This window comes from Anabas testudineus, chromosome 22, assembly GCF_900324465.2.
Source record: "Anabas testudineus chromosome 22, fAnaTes1.2, whole genome shotgun sequence".
Taxonomy (NCBI): domain Eukaryota; kingdom Metazoa; phylum Chordata; class Actinopteri; order Anabantiformes; family Anabantidae; genus Anabas; species Anabas testudineus.
The window spans coordinates 3768792-3793944 of record NC_046630.1 but is presented as its reverse complement, the minus strand read 5'-3'; the positions used below and the strand labels follow the sequence as shown (position 1 = coordinate 3793944).

The window sequence follows — 25153 nt, the reverse complement described above, 5'->3', positions numbered from 1 at the left end:
TGGTGCATCCTGAATACCAAAGAGTAAAGATAAAATACTTCTCAACAATAGAACTTTATTGATTTGATGGAGTATTTGCATTTTTGTTCATTTACTTTTTAATTTTTAGGATTTCTTTTTACTGTTTATTTTTATATTTAGTAATAAAGCCAAACAATTTACTTGAGGTTTCTGAACATAAACAGCTGCTAAATTACAAACCTCTTGAACATTTGTATTTGATTTAGAGTTGTTAATTTATCTTATTGTCTACAAAGCTTAAAATAAATTGGAAAGACATGCTGATTTTATCATTGTCTTTATTTTAGAATGACAATTTAACAAGCTGTTTGCCAGTTTTCTAGTGATTTTATCACTCTGATTTATTTATTTACCTTAGTTTCAATTACATTTAGTTTATTTAACCTTGTTCACTGGGTTTGTAAACACACTATTCAACTCAAGTTACTTGAATTTAAACTTATTATGCTATATGCTGTATGCTATTACATAATGTACTGTTTTGTGAGTTTTAGTGTTGGGTATTGTTTTTAGCTGTTTTCACATGATGCTTTATTTTCACAAAAAAATAGTAAAAAGTAATTAAATACATAGGCTCAGGCACCCCTTTTGTGGAATCTATTGAGAGATTATGTGATAACAATAATAACAACAACAATAATACTAATAATAATAACAATAGTAATATCAGTAGTAGTAGTAGTAGTAGTAGTAGTAGTAGTAGTATTAGTATTAATCAGCTGTTTCAGTTTATAAACATTAGACACACTGTTGTGACTGTGGCAGCCAATTAAAATGAAGCAGGAAGTGATGCGAGCTTCGTCCAAAATGCGTTCATTCAAATCTTAAATCTTCACATCACATATTATTGGCGAAATCTCACTGCTCAATTAAAGAGGAGATACGTGGATTTGAATCGGACCAGGCTGTAATTAGGGCTCTGCTTTACTTTAATTAATTAACTAAAACTCGGATCCCTTCCGTCCAATTAAGGAGCTGTTCAAACGAACCGGATCGTTCGTGAACACCACTAATATCTACACTTTAATTTGGAGTCCGATATATGTGAAACCTCTGACTGGCATCTCTCACTTGCTGAAACTGTGCGTTTTAATAAATCTTTGACTAAACAGCAGCAGTTACTGTGTAAAGACGTACAGTTATTGAAATGAATGCATATTTCCCATGCCCTTGAACGCATCTGCGGAAGCTGCTAGCAAGGCTGGGGAAATGAGAATAAATTGAGTTTCAGTTAACTCCTGTGCCCTCAGTGTCTCTATCTTCCACTTTAAAGCTGTCAAATAAACCAGGTATGTCTCGTTTATTTACCTTTTGCTCTACTGTAGTGAATTTTAAGAGCGAAAATTAAATCGACAGCTTTGCGAGGCTAGCTTTGATGCTAGTTGCTGTTAGCTAAGTTAACCAGGGTAATTAAGGGTTTGTCTTCAAGGAGATGGTTCTATAGTTTATCATCTAAATATATGTTTATCTGTCCACAATAATGTCCATAATGGGAATCACGGACTTCACATGGGTTTTAATCTGACTGGATGTGTGACCTGGGTTGATTTAGTCAGTTTGAGGGTCATCGTGAGTAGAGGTGAAACTTCTTTATCTAACTTCATCATTCACGCCCTGAATTACTGACCCTAGATAAAAGCACAGATATAGTAATGTAAACATACTTAAAAGTAGATGTCCTGCTTTTTACAACGTTACCTGTGTAAAAGTAAAGACGTGTTTTGGCAGAATAAATTCACTGGAACAATAAACAACATTATTAATAATGTGGAAACAGGTTTTTACAGGTTTATTGATCTGTGGGGATCTGTTGTAAAACTAGGTCACAAGATAAGTATGAGCAATGGTTGATGGCAAAAGGAAAGAGGGGAAGAAAACTAACATGCAATTCTGCTTTCAGTTTTATTTTTATTTCCTCTAATATGTGTGTGTAAAAGAGTTGTTTGAAACCACAGAGAAGTTCAGGAGATTCAGAGAAACGCTCGATTATTGTTGGGGAGTTTCTCTGGTTTTAGGCTATTAGTAAGAAAATGAAGATGAGTTATTGTAATAGTTTGTGGTCTACTAACTCAAAGTAATCCTCAGTTTTCTTTATTAAACAGTTTTTAATAATCCGTCATGTACAGAGAAAGTCATTTTATTGTTCTTGTGTAAACTTCTGCACTTTCCTGTTACTTATTGCACTTCTTGTTACTTATGAGCAGTTGGAAGTTGATTTTTAACAACATGCAATCTGACATGTCATAACAGGTAGACACGAGTGCTATTAAGGACATTGACCAGTAATGTCCACTTTGTGTTAAATGTCATAGTTTACCATTTTGGAGTAGATTTTAACTTCCAAAAAACTTTCTCAAAGTAAAATGTTGTTCAGTGTTGGAGTGTTGACTAGTGTTAAACGTCATCCACTGAACATTGTTCCAGCTCTGTCACAGTGTTATATATTTATTTTATTAAGTTCAAAGGTGTAGTTTAAACTCAGTGTGGTGTGTGAAAGACACGTTTAAAGTGTTAAGATGAACTCCTCAGGTTATAATTTTACTGTGTGTGAGACTTTTACTTGGTGCAAAACTCATTTTTTAAGTTGCATTATCGTTCTCTTTCCTACCATACAATATACAGATATTGGCATAGGTGTACAAATGTGTAGTATTAAACAGTATAGCTGGGGTATTTTCATCCCAATTTTACGAGGAAAACTTACTGAGGAAGTGGTAATTCATATGTACGTGTTTCCATTCCTGTTTCAATTGCTAATAAAGAAGCTGACTGATTTAGGACCAGAACCCTGGAAGCAAAGAGGTTAAATGGTGTCCAGGCATTGTTTATTTTATTATTTACTACCGTACATTTACTACTTTGATGTGGAATCTCTATCTGCAAAGTGTATGGGAAAAGCTGTCAGATCAACTGATTCAAATAAACAGCCTGCAATGTAGTGAAGTGAAAAAAGGATTTAGGTTTCACAAATTGGACAATGAAAGTATCAGTACCTCTTAGCTGTACATCAGTAGAGTACAGGTAAAAGTGCACTTGTTGGCTATGTACAGATATTTCCAGTCAACTCCAGTCAAGATATTTCACTTTTATATTTTATGTATTGGTTGTAATTCTTTTAGAAAGTAAAATCAATTAATTAGTATTATTAATATTATTTGGACCTCTTGTTGTTTTGCACAGCTAAATTGAACCATGTCCAGTATTAAGATACGGAAATATCAGGAAGAGGATGCTGAGGTCGTGAAGGAGATCTTCACTATGGGAATGAGTGAGCATGTGCCGTCATCCTTCATGCACGTTCTGAAACAGCCGCTGTTCCAAATGGCGCTGATGGTCATGGTCTGCACTCTCTTAATGAGCTCCAAGTCCTTCCTCCTACCCATCTTGGCTGCGACCTTGGTCTTGGCTGCGACCCGGCAGCTTGTCACCTACATGTTCAACAGTTACATCGATGCCTGCCTCAAGAAAGACCTCTCCAACATCGGCGAGACCTACCTGAAGCAGAAGGACTCGTGTTTTTGGGTGGCTGAAAGTGATGGCCGATTGGTTGGAACGGTGGCTTGCCTGCCTAATGAGAATGCGCCAGAGTGCTTGGAGCTGAAACGCTTGTCTGTGAGTCACAGTCACCGCGGGATGGGCATCGCTAAGGCTCTATGTCGGACAGTAGCTGAGTTTACTCAGGAGAGAGGTTATCTGGCAGTTATGCTGTTCACCTCTGTGGTGCAGACAGACGCTCAGAAGCTGTATGAGCGCCTGGGCTTCGTGAAAATAAGAGAGTTTGTTGCTCCTGAACCTTTTGCCAAAGTCATGAACTTCACTCTGCTTGAGTACAGACTCGATTTACAGAGAGACTAGAAAACGGACTGAAATCGATAGATCTGATTTCTGTGTACCAATTCAGGGCGACCACACCATCTGTCTATTTTCTGTGATTTGCTCCCATCATGCACTGCATTTAAGACAACACTCAGGACAGCACGGTACCCGCAACATGAATTTGTAATGTTTCATTGACACGCTTCAAGTACGAAGTCAGGCATGTTTTGTCTGTTACAAAAACTAAAGATGTAATCAATTATTATCTTTTTCTCTAAATCTGTGTTTTTTAATTACATTGATTACTTATATAACATCAGGAATATTCACTATGTTCACAATCATGCAATTAAACACGAGGCTTGTGCTTTTTAGTATTTAGTATTTAATCAGTCATCAATAAAATTTCATCTATAATTGTGTAACGTACTTCATTTTCATTAGAGTACAATTAGCAATGTACTTATCTGAACAATTGGTTTCTTTCTCTCATCTCTCCTTGAGACTTCGTTAGCAGAGATTTGTAGAAAACAGAAATCTCTGAACTGTATTTATAAAGTTTAATTGTGGGCATTGTAGGCAAGAGGGTAGAAGTGTTGAGTAAGACAGATGCCTCTTCCCTCTTCTTGTAGTGAATAATCATAATCAATTAATTTGCTGATTATTTTTTACAATTGCCAAACAAAAAGAACAACTTCCATAATCATCAGTAGTGAACCTAACCTATCTCACGACGGTCTAATCCCAGCTCACGTTCCCAATTAGTGGGCGATTAATGATACAGTATAAAGTAAATCTGGGAAACTAAGCAAATAAAAGAACTAAATATTTATTTAAAAAATTGTGTATTTATTGTAGTTCTGTAGATAAAATAACTTAGTAGTTGACTCTATGCTGCAGCTGACTGTAAACTCTGAATTCTCAGAAAGTTTAAAATCAGTTCAGTCTAGATGATTAATTTTCAGATCTTGTCATGTTGGAATAAGCATTGTCACATGGTTGGAGCAGCGTTTCCTTTTTTTACTCTGAATATTTTATGAGACCTATACTGAAACACATCCCAGCAGCTTTACACGTTCAAAACAACCAACCTGAACCACAGATCAGCTGTCAAAAAACAGTCCGACACCTGTTCAACCAAGAAGAACGAGCTCTCTCCAACACAGATGTATAGATTCTTCAGTTTCACTTGCTGTCAATTTTCAACTTTATTGTCCTCAAGGTAAAAAGGTGAAAATGAGACATAATGAAATATGTTTGTAAGTAAAACAAACTCACATAAAACAAACATGGATAAGTCAAGTTACCTTTTGACTGAGGTCATTATATAACTATACCTTTACATGTTTTGGCCATTATTTCTTGAAAAGAAAAAGCATTTTTTTTTAAGGAATTACCTCTAAATAATAATAATTAAAATAATAATTAAAAATAAATTGCCAAAAAAAAAAAAGAGAGAGAGACAAATGTGAATTGACATTTTATTTGATTTTATTTGACACATTTTCTAAAGGTATTTAAACGTTGTCAGCTACTTACTGGTGAATTATATTAATTATATTACATACTTAACATGTTTGCAGTTGGTTGATTTCACCGGGCTTCTCGCTAGCTGTGGGCCGGGCTGGTCAGGCAGCAGCTCGGACACCACAGGGCGGATGTGTCCGGTCAGAACACCACGAATGGATGTAGCCTGTCAGGGACGAAGCTGAGCTGTTAGCCGGATTTTACGACATAAACAGGTAGGATTTCACACACACCGGTCTTTGGAACGGTTGGGGATGAATTGAAAATACTTATACACGCCTGTCTGCAGATATTAATATGTGTGTCTTTTTAAAAATAAGCTCGGTGAGATGTATTTTAATCGAGAGAGCCAAACGAAGCTAACTGCTACTTTTGCTAGCAGTTGGTCAGGGAGTGTCCCACTCACTGACAGCACCAAATATCAGCCACAAAAGTGAAGGTTTTAATACCAGCTATTACAAGACAATATTTACACAAACGACTTATTGTGAAGTCAACACCATTACTAATATTTAATTAGCTTTTGCGGTGCTTATGGAGCCAGTTTGGATCCGGATATCCAGCCCTAATAGGATGATTGAGGCTATGTTCTCGTTTAAATTGATTAATCCAAAATCCTGCTAATTTTTCATCCAGTTTGGTTCAGTCGGGGGAAAATGTGATTGCAGGCTGCAGACACCCCCATGCTGTGATTTATTCCCCCCAGACTTTACAGCTTTATTGTATTAATCATTTGCGTTACTCTTTATGTTAATTAAATTATTGAAAGAACAGGATTGGCGTGTTTGGAGCTGTGGTCCCAAGGTTTCAACACACTAACGTTAGATGGCACCAAATTACAGATTTGGATTTTTATATCACATTACATAAAAACCTTCTAATACATGTTTTATCTATATTCTATATATGGGTTTTATATTGATTATGGAGTTCAATTAGGGACTTTTGTACTGATTTAATACATATTACAGTAAAGTATTGGAGGTAACAGACCCTGATTTGTATGGATGACCTATTTTTGATGTATGCATGGCACAGTAATGAGACCAGACCAGCATGCATGTAGCACAAACGTTTATATTTTTAACTTTTTACTACTTGAATAGAGCTTTTTTCTATATCAATTTTGATTTAAAAGTGCCTAAATGTGATTTGACCATCAACATTGTAGACACATAATTTAACCAATTGATTAAGATAGTAGACAGATTGACATGGATATAGGGCAGATTAGAAAAATAGTTGCATATTCAACACATGCAATAATTAAAAACTGCAAAAATGTATTATAGGCATGTGGCAAACATAACTATTACAGTATTAAGCAAATAAAGTTGCACCCTTAATAAAATACTGGGATGACCTCACCTTGGGCTTAACAAGAATTAAATTAACTATTAATAATTATTTTTTTTAATAGAAAATTAACTAATACTTAACCATACAAAAAAGGAAAATCAGGTGAAGCTATTTCTTGGTAATAAAAGTAATTGCTGCTTGCAGATCTAAATGAAATTCTGATCATTCCTGACACAGCAGTTTGCATTTTAGCTTGTCATTCAGCACAATGTTAGCACAATCTCTTTCAGCTTCATTCTTATTTCTCCTACTGTATGTAGTCTTGAATGAAATCAGATTTATGGGCGTAGTCATCTTTACCTCGTTTAGTGGTTCTCTGGACCAGCAGACAGATTGAGGTGCAGTGTGGTAGTAATGTTTGTCCTAAAATCCCTCTGTGTCACCTCTGTTCCTTCGACCTTCCTGTTCACCGGACTGAGGTCCGCAGCAGCAGCACACGGTGTTTGGTTGAGCCGGTGATGCCTCTTTCTCTGCCTCTCTTGTCCCCGTCTTCTTTAAGTAGACAGTTGCTCAGATTTTGTCTGCTTGCTGCTCTCTATTTTGTCTCCAGCGAGAGATAAGGGCTCCTCGTCCCTTCCTCCCACAAGTCCCCAACACCCCCTCTTTTGGTTCTGCCTTTGTCATTTGCATAAAAGGGTGCTCAGAGACTGCAGAGCTTTATTTTGTGTTTCCTAACATCCTCAGTTGTGTATAACCTTCATGCCTATATCACTGGGTGTATTTTTTATATAGTCTTTTAAAGCCACTAATGTATACTACCTCAGTTAGTATGTCTCTATTGTGTGTGTATGATGCTACTGATCCTACAGACAGTATGTTTTATCGATGCCTGGTTGGTGAAGCCTTATGTGTGATGCATTATTTGGTAGGAAAAGCTGATTTTCTTTTGTTCTGCTGCTGAAATGTATGCTCTTCCAACGTCTCTCATCAGCCTCTAAGCTGAAAGCTTTTACACAGAAACCCTGCAGTGTTTGCTTCCATTGCAAAAAGATGACAACACAGAAATAGAGAGGACTCAGAGTTAAAAAGTCCCAGCCATGCAGTTAGCTGATAAAAGAGAGTTAATCCTCGCTCTGTGATGGGCCGCAACATCAGACTGGGCCCTGCAATCTGCTGGCTTTTGCTTGCAGTGCGCAGCATTACAGAACATCACCTGGGCCCCTTTGTGTTCAACCACAATGAATAAATCAGATTGAATTAAACTGGTTCACCTCCCCTTGTGTAAAAATGCTTACTGACTATGTTTCTGCAACTTTAATTTCTAGGTTAATGTATTTTTCCTACCAGTGATCAGACTTTAAGCAGAAGACTAAATGTTTTCTGAAGACATTTGACTGCAGTGCAGACAGAGCATCCTGGGCTCTGTTACAGTATTTATTTAATATGTTGTTGGGCATTTTTAACTATAGTGATTATCACAACTTTAAAGAATTGTGATATCAGGACTTAAAGTGCTCTTTGATCAGCCACAGCACCTCTGAGGAAGTCCAAAACAACACAAAACGTCTGTATTAAGCCAAAATAGGAGGTCATTCATGTGAGTAATGACTGTCAAGTTTATTTTGAGAAGCTTTTAAGAAGTGCATTCGCAGGCTTTAGGACCCAGCACCCTCTGTCTGGGCCTACATCACCCTCCCTCCTGCAGAAGCCAGCACAGACACTAGCGCAGCACAGCGCTGCCTCTCAGCTGATGCACTCGCAGCAGGCCAATCCTGGCTGTTTTATACCTTTTTTTGCTCTGCTCTTTGCCTTTGGTCCACTCATCAGAGGGGTGGATCGGCACCATCTGCCCCTCAGAAACTTAATGACAGAGCCAAAAGCTCCCGTCGGCTTTCTCCTGTGGACAGCGGAGGGGACGGACGTGGAGTTTTGAAAGCCCAAGCTGTACTATGAGGATCAAGAGAGGGATGGTGTGAGTCTGTAGAGAGACCAAGGAGAAGACGCTCGAGCAGCATCACTGAACTCCCCACCCCTCTCCTCGACCCCCTACTGTCTGGCTCTCCCCAATAACACGCTTTAATCAAGATAGGGAGTTTGGGGGTGGGGGGCTCGGCGACCAGGAAACATGTCACAGACTAGGAGGAACACGTACACCCGGGTGAGTGTGTACAAGGTGTTTATATCCCACTTAGGTGAATGAATAGGCCAGACCCTGATGTTTAAGTTAGTCCTCATTGTTGCACCATTGTTTCTGTTGTGTCTGTTCCGTTGGTTTCACTCTGTCATCTCCTCCTCATTGATTTCTACTTTGAATAGAAGGGTTTCTAATCCATTTTCGCTCTGCATTCCTCTGTGTGAATTGAATCTCCTCTTTGTTTGGCTCATGTGCCCCTCTGGGTTCAACATAGCTGCTGTGATATTGGGGTTCAGACCTCTGTGGCTCTGCAAACTAGGTGGTGATGTATGAGAGGCAGGTAATACGTTTACATGGTTTTTTTTATTATCAGCAGACACTGGACACACAATTCACGAGCCCCAGAAGACGTCCTGTTTGTCATGCGTCTCTTAGTCAGGCAGCTTCCCTGTCACCGGCAGGGATGACATCAGTGCTTTCTACATATAGCACCTTTTAGCTACTCTTCTCTTTCTTTGTCTTCTCTTTCCGATCACAGAAAAACCCTGATTTATCAAGAATAAGCCTTAGATTTTACAGTTTGTAATTTAGCATGCATAATGCGGTGGCACTCTATTAAAACCATGTGCACAGCAGCATTTCAGCAGCTTAAAAAAAAAAATATATATATATATAATTATCAAGTTCAAAAGTTTCATCAACATCTTTATTGCAGCAAAGGAGACATTGTATTTATTTTATGTTGTAGTCAGTGCGAGCTTTTGTGTGTTGTAAGATTAGAGTGGCATTGAATTATTCAGCACATCCTCCTCGGGTCCTCTCCGCCTCTGGCACATGGCAAACAGGTCGGCACAATAACTGAACAATACTGAGGGCTTCATTGCAGACTGTTATCTTGGGCAAGGCAGCGCAATAAAATCATTAAATACCTTTGAATTATTTTTTTATATACAGAAGGTATGATGTATTAAAAGCAGTAGATGTTTGATTGCAGATGTTGTCGGGTGCATTTAAGCTGCATTGTTGCCACAAGGGAATCCTGCTTGTGAATTTGAAATGACTTAATGGATTTTAAATAGATAAAACACCCTAAATAAAGGCTCTGGAGATCCAGCAGGATACTGTCTCTTTCTAAGCTCATTATGAATAGTAACTTCAGCTAATTAGATTTTTGCAAGTTTTTCATAACTGCCACCATATAACTAAAAATCTTAATGGTGAGTATAAGAACATCTGCAACAGCTGAATTGTCAACAAAACCTCAACATATAGAGATAAGATAAAAGATAATACAATATATTCTATCGGAGAAGGAACCAGCTATCATAACATTTAAGTTAGACTTTAAGCAGAAAGGCAAATAAATCCACTAATATTACAATATAAGTTATATATGTGTAGTATTTTTACCAGTAAAGTCATTGCTGAGTAGCTGTAGTTGTAAATCGTTCAAAATGCTCATTAAGCAGAGACACCATCCTTGAGCTTATGTTTTAATATTTTCCAGAAACCATTAAAATTCTTTAAGTGATTTCACAGGCGCCATAATGACATGTGAATGTAAGAACTGAAACAAAATGCTCTTTATATTTCTACATTCCAACGTATGCTTTGCTCAGATTTAATGCCTCGATATGGATCAATATGGATCAGTGACTAAACCTTAAAGGTCCACACAGTTTGACTTTATATTACATTTTAAAATTCCCTTTCCGCTCTTTGATTCCCCCATCTGAAACAAAAAAATGTTATCTGTAGTTAGTTGTCTTTAGTTAAAAGCAATAGCAGGACTTTAAAGCAATAGACAAAGTCTTCAATATTACATTTCTTATTATTACTTAAGTAGATGCATGCAGGTCATGTTTAATAATAGATGATTTATATAAATATGTGGTCAAAAAGTGAATTAAATAATAAAAAAATAATAAAATACTAATCCCCAATCTTCTACGAGTACAAAAAGCTGCAGTTTATAAACCTGTCTGAATCTGTTTAGATCTCTATGTTGTTAAACCTTTACGTTAAACAGCGCATAGCCATGGTTACAGAAAGCTCAAGGAGAGTCGGCGCATGTTCTCTCACAAGGTAATAATATCTGCTCCTCTGTGTGCTGTTCTGCTGAGTCACCAGCAGTTCTAGGACATCACACTGTAAATTGGGTTATGCAGAATTATTTGATAACAAAACATTGCAGCTCCAGTTCATTTTTCCTCCTGTTGAAATGATTTACTGCTTTATCTACACATCAGAACAGTATTACCAAGTCCGAGGTTATTGATGCCTTTTGGCTTCTCGGCTACAGTAGAAAAACAAGAACAGTGCTGGTTAAGTGCATGTTGACTTTTACAGAGTGCAGAAAAAGAAAGGACTTACTTTCTCTTTTTGTGTGGTCCCTGCACAGCTCAGTGGGTCTGAATGACACAAAAACTACTTTTTGTTCTATCTTTTCCCACAGCAGTCAACACTGTGTGCTGACATTTTCCTGTAGAAGCACTTCTTACAGCTAATGTCCTCTGGTGCTATACACAGCATAGCAATAGTCAGATAACATAAAGCTGTGATAATAATGATATGAACATGGCTGTAACCTCTTTAATCCCCGTGTGAAGACATTAAATAGTTATAAGCTGTTAAACTATCCGTGGAACAGGTACAATGGCAAGAAAAAGTATGTGAACCCTTGAGAATTTCATGGTTTTCTGCATTAATTTGTTCTGAAATGTGATCTCATCTTCAAGTCAAGAGTATTAACTAAAGAATTTTAGCACATTCTTCCTGCAGAACTGCTTCAGCTCTGTCATATTCTTTGGATGTCTCTGTGTGGCTCTCCTCAAGTTGTTTCATAGCATCTCTGTTGACTTGGCCACTTCAAAAGGTGGATTTTGTTTTTCTGAAGCCATTCTGTTGTGTGTTTTCGTTCATTGTCCTGTAGTTGTTTCTTTACCTCATTAATGAGTGTTTGTTGTGCTCTTGTAGTCATTTTGACTGGCTGCCCACTTCTTGGTAGAGTAGCCACAGCCCCAGAGTGTCTCCATTTGTGGATTGTTTGTCTAACTGTTGACTGAATTTCTAGTTTTTGACATCACTTTCACAGATCACATTTTATGACAGATTCGTGCAGAAAACCATATATTATACATACTTTTTCTTGCCACCTGGATATAATATTATACTGTACAGTATGTTGTGACTCATTACAAACTGAGAAATGCCACAGACTTGTTTCAAATAATAATTTAAACACTATATTAATATTAAAAAGTGTCACCTTAGCAGAAATTATCAAGTGTTTTTTCCAGCTGTAAAATGACAAATATTTACAGTATTTCTGGTAAAAACAGTGGCTATCTGCTGATCCCTTCAATATTGATATATTTTTATATAACAATATGTATTCAATATATGAATAAAACTAAAAACAGTCTGTTAACATTGGTGATTTGAACATAAACGTCTATTTTCACTCCAGCTCTGTGTTGTTGTTTTGTTCCCTTGTCCCACCCAGACCACCAGCAGCGGCAGCAGCAGGATGAGCTCAGACGGGGGTGGGCGGCCCGTTAAGGTGGGCTCCCTGGTGGAGGTGATCGGAAAGGGTCAGCGCGGCACGGTGGCCTACATCGGTACCACGCTCTTTGCCTCCGGGAAGTGGGTCGGGGTCATCCTGGACGAGGCTAAGGGCAAGAACGATGGCACCGTGCAGGGCAAACGCTACTTTACATGTGAGGAGAATCGTGGGATTTTTGTGAGACAGTCACAGGTAAGGAGAGGCTGTTGTAAACGTGTTAGTGGCTTCAGAACCTAATGCAGAGAATACCTCTCCACGCTGTTCTGAAGTCTGAATCTATCTCTGTGTTGTTTAGTTCTTTATGTTTCATGGCCTCCAATATTTTGTTTGTCTTTTGTTTGATGCACTGGATTTGTGGGGGTTGAGATTTTTCATCGCTGTCTACACGGTGCCCACATTTTCTATTGACTCAGGCTTTTTGTTATTATTAGCATTACACAGGTCTAGTAATTTGAAGCTTGCTTCAGATCGTTAGAACAGTATAAGAGAAAACATAAAATAAATATGTAGCTAAATTGGTCAAAATAAAAAGTAAGAAATTGTATTTTAAGGAAGTACAATACGAGTATAAAAGTACTGTAAAGATTGCACATGGCTGTCAGCAGTAGGGCGGAGCATTGGTGAGATATGCTGCACTTCACTCTGAACTGTCCCTGAACGCCTCACCAGAGCTGAAGCTGACAGGCCGCTCATGCAAAGCATTCAATATTGACACAGTGTTAGTTTGTTCATGTAAAAACTGCAAACAAAGCAAGTGATGGGTCCTCTTAGGACAAGAAATATCAGATTCCAGACGTTACATCAAGCTCTGTTATTATGTGGGAGGTGGGTGGTGGCTCGACACAACTCGACTGTGGACATTTGTGTCATACATCCTTGATTTTGGAACTGTTAAACCCCTAGAAAGGAGTGGTCTGTCAAGCTATTTAATGTATTCAACCAACAGTAGTAGTTAATCTACACTTCTAATGACTTAAAGTTGGTAAAGTTTGTGACTGGTTCACCATGAAAACAGTTTAAGTTCATGATCACTCCTCTGTCTTTCACTTTCTGGTTTTATTCGTTAATGTTGCGTCAAAGTGCTGATTTTACCTTATATGTTTTTTTAGCTTTAGGCTCATGTTTGTCATGAAAAATTGGTCATCAACAAATATATTTCATCAAAGTTTTTATAGATGAAATGAACACTACAGTATAACAAGAGAAGTTATGTTAGTTACCTAGTTAGTCAGCTGCAGTGTTGAATAGGTGTTCTATTAGTAATCCTCTTCATTACGTCGCACACTGGCTGACCTCGACTGTTCCTGTGGTGCGGTTGTAAAAGTTGCTATGGACACCAAGGAAAATTACATCTTACTGTGAGAGTGCCACAGTCGAGTAAACAAGCCAGTTTTGTTTGTGGCTTCCAGTTTAACATCTGTCACCGTCTTTCTGCCACTTCTGCTGATGAATAAAAGATTTGGACAGTTAAAGCCAGTGATGTTCTGGAAGACATAAAACTGTCTCTCACTGTTTTTCTGTCAGATCCAGCTTGTTGACGATGGGGCGGACACGACGTCTCCAGAAACACCTGAGCCCGGCACTGGCAGGGTTCCCAAACGAGGTGAGGACACACACACACACACACACACACACACACACACACACACACTCTTCGATGGTTTTATGGTTTTGTCCTTTTTGTCATTATTCTGCAGAGTGTTATCATTTTGTTCATGCTGACCTTTTCAGAAATAAAATATCCCTTAGGTACATGCATGCTGAACACAACGTGTATTGGTATTATTAATTGATTATTTTAATGTAAAGAAACAAATAGAAACACAACACAATTTCAGCTGATGTAGTGTCGAGGCTCTTAAGTCCAACTTTCAGGACACAGGTTTTATTACCTCATCAAACAGTCGAGAAATAGTGTCAGGTGTGTGCAGATGATTGGCCATCGCCGTTTGTTTAATGATGCTGCAGTAGCGGTGTAGCACTAAAACCTCGGCTCTGTGTACATGCAGCTTCAGGGGGCACCCTTCCCTTTGAAGACATCTGCTCCCACAACTGTACACACCTGTTTAGAATAGTAAATCACGAATTAGTGGACAATAGTCTTTGTGAATAGTGGACAACCTGCTGTACCTCCTGAGCCCCGTCCAGCCTGATCTAGGGTTGTAATGATTCTCCAAATCCATGGTTCAGTTCAGACCACGATTCTTGCTCCACTGTTTGGCTCATACCTCAGTTTTTATTTTGTTTTTAAGCCACCAGCAATTTGAAATACTATTAAAAGCTATTTGGCTCAGAGAGCTTTTGATGACCTGCACCCTCTACTGTTCCTAAACACCCCAGAGGCTTTGGTGCCTTCTAGATAGACACTGTGTTTCTTTCTTAATGTAAAGCCGGCAGAGAGCAGAGGAAATATCAGGTTTCCAGAATATTATACTGAATGCTGCAACTTCAGGAGGGGTCAGATGTCTGCGCCTGTTTTGTAACCTTCCAGAGGGGTGGAGGACTTCAGGTGGGGTAGTTAGGAACTATGTGTTGTGGGTTTAAAAGATAATAAATGGTAATAATTAACTGTTCTACTTTCAACACGAGGTGTCAATAGTTTTAGGTGGGCTCACGATGTTGAGATGTTTTATCTTCTGGAGGATGGAGCATGTTTCTATAACTGTGCCTCACTGCTGCTGCACCACTTTCAGGGGGGTGGTTGGTGCATTGTATTCAGTGCATGTCCAATTCCTGTTGCAGGAAGGGGGAGGTTAAAGTGGTGAAACACTTGGCTCTTTTTGGGCAATATTGAAGGATATCTATTTCAAGAACAGGCAACTAAAATTAGACTTAATTCAGAAGTTACCTGGCAACAAATGGAAGAAAAAAACCCCACAGTGGTCTTAAATGGTTCTCTGCAGCAAATTTAGGACAGAAAGATGATTCCTAAAAACAATTCAGAGAGAATTAATGTTTGCACCTGTCTCTGGAGCACCATGGAGTAAACATGTTCAGCCTGTTTAAACAGAGAATAGTAACCACTCTCTGGACCAGAGATAGCAAAGTAGAGAATCAGAGATTGTAAAATATGTTAAAGGTTAAAGAGAGAAGACCATCTCCAAGCAGCATGATGTCCTGCTGGCAAAGGTTTTTCAGCTCACTAAGGCTCAACAGTCCTACCTGAAGTTTACATCACATGTAACATTCACTGAATATTACCTTGTGTCTTTGCTGAATAAATCCTGCCTGTTTTAGACTCATTAGGGGGAATGACTTCAGTTCTTTCTGCCTGCACAATGTGGATACAGATCTTGTAATCTTGGTTAAGTACCTTTATGAGCTGATAAAGCTGCTCATTCAACTTCATCTTCACCCTCTCTTATTATTACAGGAGGAGGAATGTCTTGAGCATGTGGTTATGTTTTGTACACGATTTCAGATGATCGTTAAATATCTTTTATTTTGCAGCGTTACTGTATTTGTCATTTCCTAAATTGTATTTTCACCATTTTCTCGTGGCTTTACCTTCCAACAACCGAGTAAATAAACGATTATAGTGATCTTAGAAGCCAGAACAATGTCCTTTTGTGCAGGTTTATCTGGAGCTGCTGCTCTTTATGTTACAGCATTCATATCAGACTTGAAATTAAAATTCTATTAGGATCCTTATTGAGATGACATGTTAAATTAAAGTGACAGTAGTTTACTCTATATACTGTAACCTATACATAAAGAGATGTTTGTGGACAGCGTCTCTTACAGCTGTGTTGACTTTGTCCTCCTCGTACCAGGACCTGTGTGGGATTTTATGCCTCGTTAAGTACTGATAATGATTTGGGAATTTGTCTCTCACGCTCTTTGTTTCTCTTTTATCTCTTTAGAGATCCTGGAGACGCCCAAGTCCAGTAAACTGGTAAGTCAGATAACGCTGCACTGTGACTCTCATCTGCACAGCAGGAAATCGGCAGCAGATATGACAACAGGCACCTGGTCACACCCTCACGCTACTGACACACACATCTATGCACACTAACCCACATACTTCAACACACACTGGCAAACCCGGTAATATCTAAAGTAAACACTGTGTGTTCCTGTTGACTATCAGGAGGATAAAAAGGGCTGCACAGGACAACGCCTGCTCGGCTGTTTCAGACTGACTTGGCTATAAAAAAACATTTTTCTAAGTTAAGAGAAAATGTGTGGGAACGAGCAAAATTTAATAACAGCTTTTTCATTTTTAGTATTTTTTTAAAATGTAATTATTAAAAATATTTATTTTGCTCAATGTGCAACTTTAATGCAGTCAAAAGGAGAATTACTGAAAATTTAATTGCTGCCATTTACAACAAATAAGAGAAGTGATATCAATTAAATTCAAATTTTATAAATAATGTGCACAGTTCTTCTTTAAGGTATTTCTGCACAATGATTGAAGGCTTCACAGCCAAGTAATGTTTTTTCCCTCTTTCATAATAATCTGAAAAACTAATATTTACCTCCCAAAATGATTGAATATTTAAAACACAGGAAATCAGAGTTTCTTAAAGAAGTCAGAAATAGTAGAAACAGAAATAATTTCTTTAAATAATCTGAAATAATACCTTATTTTTATCAAATTGTCTGACCAGCAGAGGGGGATGTTTACCCATAAATGTTAGTGTGTTGTAATGGCTGATGATTTGACACATGATTTTTTTTTGCTATGTACAACAATTAGAAAAACTTTCTGTGATTATTTTAACAACCTTGTTGGTATTAAGGTGAAGTGGCCTGCATTCAAATATGCAGTTCATTTGTTCAAACACTTTAGGAGCTGTAGCCATAATAGAAATAACATATAATATCTAATAATATTATTTATCTATAATATTTTTGGCGACATGTCAAAGAGTGAAACATTAGATGTTTTCATTAAAATGTGCAGAAGGAGAAGGTACAGATGATTATTTTTGTTTGTGTTCTCACACCACAGAGTAGTTCACTGACACCACAGTTCGTTCTAGCAGCCTTTACTGGGTGTGAATGCAACGTTCAATTAAAACAAAGTATTTTTTATATGTAATTTCACAAATATAGAAAAAGAAATCTACTGCGAGTGAGTAAGTAACAGCAGCCATGACACATTTTTCTTGTTATATATCCACAACAGACAGTTCATGTTGAGGTTAAGCTATGATACACAAGATGTGGTTGGCATATTTTGTGTATTTAAAATGCAGTCTTATTTTTTTTAATCTCTTTTCTTCTCTCAAAACACATTCAAACTATATCTCAGTGAATGTTTTAAGCAATATCTTTAAAAAGTAAGCAACTCTCAGTCCTACCATGAAGATTTTATTTGTGTGTGAAAATGAGAATTAAGGTGTCTGAGTGAGATAAAGATGATGAAAATATACTGTGCTGTATATTTGACTGACGTGTAGCCCACCATCAGAGAGCACCGACTCACTACACTCCCCGTCACCTCCAGCATGACTTGAACTATAACCTTCACCCTTCCTTCCTTCCCTCCTCTCCTTCCCTTCTTTCCTTCCACCACGCAGCGAGGAGTGAAGCCCAAAAAGGTGGTGCATGTTTCTCTAACCTCGGTACAGTGGTAATGTTATGATGATAACGTGGTAATCGTGTCTCTGAATGGCCGCGCTGCTGCATGACGTCAGGGCTTCACCCCCAGTGTACCCATCATCCCTTGCAGCTCACCACGCCGCCATACTTCGTCTTGTTACTAAACGTCTCTGTTTACATGGGGAGACTATGTTCTACTTAGTGCCACATCCACCTGACCTCTGTCATCTCTCCATATGTCATGCTTTGGTCACTGTGAAATGGAAAAATTACTTTCTTATCTCAGTAGACAACTCTCTGTGTCCCACTAACACATTTTAATAATCATTTCCCAATTTCTGCTTCGATTTTTCTGATCAAACCTCAGTAACAATAAATAACCAATAATTTATTGGCGTTTAAGTAGGAGCACCCATTAATTCCATGTGGATGTAGTGACTGTGAAGCTACAGTAGGTTCCCTAAGAGACTTGGAGAGGTTTTTGGAGATTGTGTTAATGGCCAGAAAAGTGCAGCCAGAAGCAGTTTGGTATTTACGACCTTTTCCATAAGTGTTACTGACACACATGCTATTAACAGACATATCAATTTTCAGAAAGTGCAGAAAATGTCTTCATCTTATAATGTGAGGATACTTTTCTCAGACTAAACAACCAAGATGTCACTTTTTTATATATGATATGAGATTATTTAGTTCAAGATTGGGTTCACATAGGTTCAAGATTTTCCTAGCTGTAATTATTAATTCTCATCCATTTCGAATGGGCACATGGGTGGTTTATCTGTAGTTAAAAAGAATAATTTAATATAACATTTTTTAAAGTTTTTGTTTTTGTGCAAAATTGCAAATAGAAAACAGAGAATCACAAACACAAGCTTTCAAGAATGTCATCTAGATGTACAAGACAAACTTTGGAAGATACCTTCTTGGTTTGATTAACTCAGACAAGTGAAGCTTTATATAAGGTTCAGATAAAGATTTTATTAATATTAAATACTTTCAATAAAGTTGCATCAAAAACGAACGATGTAAGAAAACATCTGTTTCAGTGTTCATGTAGATTCCTAAGTATGATAGTAAGACACATTTAAAAAATTGTGAACCTATCCTTTAATCATAAAGCTTGTTATGGACTCGTTAACTGCAGCTCGAGTTTGGTGCCTGTGTCTAATCAAATCTTACGCTCTACTGTTAAATATCAGTGAGTTAGACTTCACAAGTTTGGATGAATAGGGACTCAAAATGGATGAAGATCAGTTGAGACGTCTTGTGCTCTTCTTTCTATAAATAAAAACAAGAATAGCTTGATGATGGTGGATTTCTGGGTGTTTACCCTCCGCTCCTTGTTTTTGTTATTTAGCTGGTTGTTTTTCTGTCCCATAGTCGCCTTTTCCTTTGTACTAGATGTATCTGAGCTTCATGTTGGTGTCCGTGATATCTCGGTTGAACTGAGCAGACATCCAAGAAGGCAATATGAAAATATCATTTCCCCACCCAGGCATTCATGGTAGAGTTCACGCTGACAGTCCAGTGCTCTTTAACAATCATCCTCTGCTGAGTCATACTGTATATGCAGGCGTTCCTTCGCTGCGCTGTAGAAAATGTCAGATTGTGACCAAGGTGAAATCAGCCGCCCTCCTGCCTGCAAAGTATGGATTTCCTGTCAGCTCGGTTCTACTTTATCGTCTGTTGTACTGCGTCTCCTCCTCAGCAAGCTGACTTTCAGCATTAGGAGCTCAGATTAGTCTGAACCAGGAGGCTTTCAAATGTTCAGTCATGGAGTCCAGATATAACTGAGGTTTCAGAACATGCAGGAAAAATTGAGGAAAGAGCCCCTGTGGAAATCAAATGAATTCATGATGTTAGTCAAAATAATATAATAATATAAGAGTTAGTTATTTTCTAAATGCAGTTGTCTTTATCTTCTTGTCCTCTATACCAGTATAAAGTACACATCATATTTACAACAAAATTAATACTGTATGGTGTCATTATCACTTCCATTCTCCTGTCTACGAGCTGCTCTAAGAGAAAGACCTCCGCTGATGTGATGGGAGTTTTTAAATATTAATTTGCATGGCAAATCCTCAGCTTGGGTTTGTTTTGATTTGCATTTAGGTAAATAGAAAATCATTGGGTTTGTTGTAATGAGGATAAATGGTCTATTAATCATATTTAGTTTCCTTGACATCTGTAGAATATTTGATATTAAAGGAATATTTGTGCTTATTTGTTTAGTTGCTGAGAGTAAGATGAGTAAGATTTATACAACTTTATTTTGGTAAAGAGAATAAGAAGCTGCAGCTGGTTAGCTTAGCTTAGCATAAAGACTGGAAGCGTAGGAAACAGCTAGCCAGTCTCTCCCCAAAGGTAAAAACATCAATTTTAATATTTACTGAACAGATATCAGAGTGGTATTACAGGGTTTCTGTGGCTTCAAATATCTAAAATTCAAAAAGCAGAATTTTAGGCCTTTAAAATGTCTTGAATTAGATTTTGATAGGTCTTAAAAATTACTCTTTAATTGAATGTAAAGTTCACTTATTTTAGCTTTAATGTGTTTTTGGTGAAATGTTTACCTTTAACAAACTAGTGCAGCCTACAGGGTTCCTCGTCTGGGGTAAATCTAGAGGACGAGGTCTAATCTTCATTCACAGATGGTCTCCGCACCTCTGTGGGGAAACAGGACACCACTTTAAACACAAACGTTGTTTATATGGAAGGAGACGTCACTTATACTTATAGTTCAGACACACAGATCATCTCCACATCACTATCAGAAGCTGGGATGATGTGAACTTTACCGCAGCTTAAAAACAGTCAACAAATGTTGTGAATTTCTGAATTTCCGCAACATGGATATAAATTAGGTTTTAAATTGTGTTCAAAAGGCTCAAATAGTCTTAAAATCCTGTATTGATCTAACTCATAGTCAAACTATTGTTCTAAGTTTAAACTAAAACATGCACAGAAGGTTGTTTTTAAAGAATGGAGGAAAGTGCATTTTGCCTTAAGCTGAGCGTGTTGGGTTATTTTGCGTTAATGCTTCCTGGAAAGTAATTTTATCGCTCTTGTCCCGCTGGAGGCAGCGATTCTCCCTGTGTCTGCTGGGAAAGCAGCAACTTGATACATCCCCACCCATCCCATCTGTCTGTCTGTCTGCCTGCTTGCCCGTCTTTCTCTCTCGCTCCTTCACATTAGAGGACGTCCACTCCGCTCTGAGACTGGAGAGAAACGGGGGGTTACAGAGAGAGATGTTTAATATTTCAACAGGACAGATTTCCCTCAGCTTCTCTGTAATGGATACATAAACTGTTTCTCTTTCTGGTTCAGCAGCCTGTACTCTGTAGTACGTCTTCAATCTTTGTAGTAACACATCTTAATATATTTCTTTTATTATCAGCTTCTTTATTAACCTTGAACAGAAACACTCCCACTTCTTCCCATTTTCATTCCCATAGTGTGAAAGTATTTTGGGTTTAAAGCTCTGAGTTAATCAGAGTATCCCACTGAATTAATCCTCTTAGATTCCTCTCACTTCCTGCTGAGCAGTTGGTGCTGAGAGAGATTAGTGGAGCTAAGGAGCATTTTACAATAGCTACTCAAATGGCTGCTGCCTGTTTAGGATTGAACCGACCTATTAAATCAATGTCTTACACTAAAAACTGTTCTTACGACAACTTGATTCTGACTGTCATGATATCGGATGTATGTCAGGGAGTCGTGTTCTCTTTTATTAGAACAAATAACCACTATGGAACTAATTTATTATAGTGTTAAGTAAAAGAGGTTTGTCACCCATCCAACATTTTTCTGTGCTATTTACTGGATAACGGTGGTAAACTACAATGAATGATGAAGTTATTGTTATTGTCAAACCATGACCGTGGTACCTCTGCTCTTAGTATCTCTTATTATTTTTAACAAATTACATGAAGAGACCGAACTCACAGTGAACTTATCCTAACAGGAATCATGTGTGTGTCCAGGGTTTGATGCATCTCCCCTCTCTAGTCCATGTTGTTCTTTGAGGACGTCCTGATTTATACATGTTCCATACTCCTTACATTTCGGCATGTACACCGGATTACAGATTTGCATTTGCATTTATGTTCTTTTTTTATTTAAACTGTGTCCTGTCCGGCAGCGCAGCATGCAACATGGAGTACTAGATGCCTTGTTGTTTAAGTGGAGTATGTGTTTTTACCCAGGTGTAATTAGGGTCTGTTGGGTGTCACCAACACTTTAAGAAATGAGTTCCACGTGGTCTGTTTGGTTTGTGTCATATCCCACATAATTTCCCTTTCAGTGGAAATGGGTCTGGGTTCTTATGAGTTAATGATGGGTATTAATAACAACATTTTGGACACTATTTCCTGTGTTGGATTTGGAACAGTCCTATTACTAATGATGAATAAACTTCAGAGAGAAGATGCTCACCTCCAAACAGCAACTTACACAAAGGTCGTTGGACTATCTTAAAATCGTATCTGTCAGCGTATGATGACACGCACCTTGTGTTTTTTTTAAACCCAGATCCAGGTCCCCCTCTGGTTTTGTCAGCCTCGTTTTGATGAGCCCATAGGAGGGATCTGTGAATGTTGCTAGGAGACAGGAGAGGCTTGCATCAGTTGTTGCTGCTCATTTTCCCCTCTCACCTCTGTTTACAACCCCACCCTCCTCCGTCTGTCCCCAATCACAGCCTCACACAGACACACACTGTCTCACCCATCCCTTCCTGTCTGTCTGTGGTAGAGGTGATGATGAGTGGGTGAGCAGCAGTGAGAGTGGGGAAGGAGGGAGGGAGGGCGGGTGCACAGTGATGTAATGCAGGAGCAGGGCATTGGCTGGGCTGGAAAATCACAATAAGCAGAGCGAGAAGAGGAGAGGGAGGGTGAGAGATGGGGGAGGAAGAGGGAGGAGAGGAGAGGAGAGGCGTCTCCTGTGAACAGTAGCAGGTCAGAGGCAGCGAGATGCAGGAGCGCCAGTCGTAGCTGAAAGGGAAGCGAGGCACCAACCGAGGCTCCGGCAGATGGATTATGAGAGACGCTGAGAGAGAGGACGTAAAGGAGGACGATAGCAGGAGCAAGGGACGGACGGAGGCAGGGAGGGGGAGCCTGGGAAAAAATCGCCGCGGCCATTTGCACCACTGCAGCTGCCTGTCTCGCTGACTGTTCGGCTTGAGCTGCCTGTCTCTCTCTCCTAAACCTCTGTGGATTGAGCATCTTTACCTGTTTTATCACCTGTGTGTGTGTTTGTGTGTGTTTCTCTGTGACTGTGTCTTCTTCTCTTGCAAATATGATGAGACAGACTCCTGCACCCCGGAAGGTACAGAACTCCATATGATCGACCGTTTATGTTGGGATGTAGCTGTTTGTTGTTGTCACTTCCCATTTATTTTATTGGCAGAGCTGCTCTTAAGGTCAAGCTTGGAAGTTTAATTTCCTCCCATTTTGTTTGGTGGGAAGTGTCCCTGCAGCATAGCTGTGCTTCTTTTCGGTCTTTTTGTCAGTGTTTATTTTTGCTAATTCAAACCGCCTTTTTGCTGAATTATTTCACTTTGTTGGCAGTTTATTAGGTACTAAATCAGTGCAGTCTAATACAGCAGTACTGCAACAAATCCTCCTTTATGAACATGTTAGATTTCAGTTTTTGTTGAAACTGTTTCAGAGCAGTGTTCATTGAACTGTGGGATCATTTTCGAAGCTGCAGTTTGTGCTGCTGGAAAAATGTGAACAAAAACTGAACATTAAGAGCTTCACAATGAGAGGATTTATTGCAGGGCTGCTGGAGTAGAGTGCATTTCATTTTAGCTAGCTGATCTGCTAAGTGAGTGTGCGTGTGCTGTAGCTTTTTGTATTTCTGTGGAGTTTATTTCTCAGCGTTTATCTTTTATTTGGCCTCATCATGCAGAAGTCATGCTTCCCACAGTGTTTTGTGAGGCCAGTGTCTCCCATCAGGGAAGAATCAGATTATTTCAGTCTTGTTTGCAGATGTAGAAAACAGACTGATGTTATTTTAGTAGAGCTCGTTCTCGTGTCTACAACACGACACAGTGGCTTAAGAGGGCTGTCAGCTCTTATTTGGTACAGCTGTTAGCTAGGGCTAATTTCTGCTGAATGGTCCGTCTCTAATCCAATCAAGGACGATAACTCGCCAAGGAGATGGTGGTGCCCAAACTGAAGCAGAGGGACAGAGTTGGCGTGCAAAGTGAAGGGTGCAGGATAAAAGAGAAAAGACTGTAAGAAGTGTAGGACATCGACAAAAACATCAGCGCAGACCTGAGTTAAATGTTAACAGAGAGTTAATGTTAACTATCTGTACAAATATCACAATAGTCATCATAGATCGGCCTCAGTGTGAAAGTATTTTAGGAAACAGGCCAGTCTCCTCTGTCCAGTACTTTTAATTATATCCAATTATCTTTATTAACAGATTAATAAGCAGTAAGTTTCTTACATTATTTTATCAATATATTAATATATTTATTGTACAGGTACATACATTCTTCACATATTTTGACTTTTACATTTCCTCCAAACAGCTAAAGTACCTATTATCACAAATAATGGATTATAATACAGACACAGTTTAATGGGAATTCATTTGTGCTTTAGTACTTTTTCATCAGATTCATTATAAACAGCCAAATATTTGTTGGTTCCAGCTACACAAATGAAAAAACATGCACTTTTTGGGGCCTGGGATTTCATGGAATAAACAAATTACTGAGAAAACAACTGGCATTGATCAGTAATGAAGGTAATCATTATGTCGTTGCAGCCTTGCACATTGAAGTGCATTCAATTAGAATTCATTTGAATCTTTAAATACAAGTTAACTCATCAAAATAAACCTCAACAGATGGATTTTTACTTGGAAGCATATTAATGTCTGATTAATTATAATAATTTAACTCAGATCTGCTGTTGAGAAGTTACAGAAATTAGTTTCATAAGTTTCCTTCACACGTCATCCGAAATCCTCTCATGCAGTTTGCATGTGTAAAACACACCCTGAAGCAGGATAACAAGCTATTATCCCAGCGTAGTCTCCAGTATGAGCACAGCTTAACAGAAGTCGGCTCAGATGAACCGGATCTGCTGTGTCCTCTGAGACACAATGTAGTCATTTAGGCCACAGCGTCCGTACCAGCCACTGTGTCCATGTTGCTACTGGGTGGTTTGGTCACATGGTGGAGAGAGATGAGGCACTGAGACTGACTGGAGGGAAAGAAAGCA

At 38.5% G+C, this 25153-nt stretch overlaps 2 protein-coding genes across 13 annotated transcripts in view; both read left to right on the top strand.

Moving 5' to 3' along the window:
- Window positions 1-1190: 1190 nt before the first annotated feature.
- nat8 (N-acetyltransferase 8) lies at window positions 1191-4254 on the top strand. The gene is made up of 2 exons (XM_026338970.1): window positions 1191-1310; window positions 3202-4254. The coding sequence occupies exon 2, from the start codon at window positions 3214-3216 to the stop codon at window positions 3874-3876; it is 663 nt and encodes a 220-aa protein (XP_026194755.1). The 5' UTR covers window positions 1191-1310; window positions 3202-3213; the 3' UTR covers window positions 3877-4254.
- A 1202-nt stretch (window positions 4255-5456) lies between these two features.
- Window positions 5457-25153, top strand: part of dctn1b (dynactin 1b) — a 32686-nt gene continuing 12989 nt past the window's right edge. For 2 of the 12 annotated variants that reach the window (XM_026339052.1, XM_026339051.1), the window contains exons 1-6: window positions 8423-8821; window positions 12303-12554; window positions 13887-13965; window positions 16226-16257; window positions 17891-17911; window positions 23223-23240. In XM_026339052.1, the coding sequence (XP_026194837.1) occupies window positions 8789-8821; window positions 12303-12554; window positions 13887-13965; window positions 16226-16257; window positions 17891-17911; window positions 23223-23240 (435 nt within the window). In that variant the 5' untranslated portion in view covers window positions 8423-8788. Of the gene's footprint in view, window positions 5580-8422; window positions 8822-12302; window positions 12555-13886; window positions 13966-16225; window positions 16258-17890; window positions 17912-22857; window positions 23241-25153 lie in introns of those variants that run through there. The other 10 variants (XM_026339058.1, XM_026339053.1, XM_026339057.1 and 7 more) reach the window with 7 other exon arrangements.

What these genes read in the sequence shown, in the direction of transcription:
- nat8 (XM_026338970.1), top strand. Translation starts at nt 3,214, where the DNA reads ATGTCCAGTATTAAGATACGGAAATATCAGGAAGAGGATGCTGAGGTC.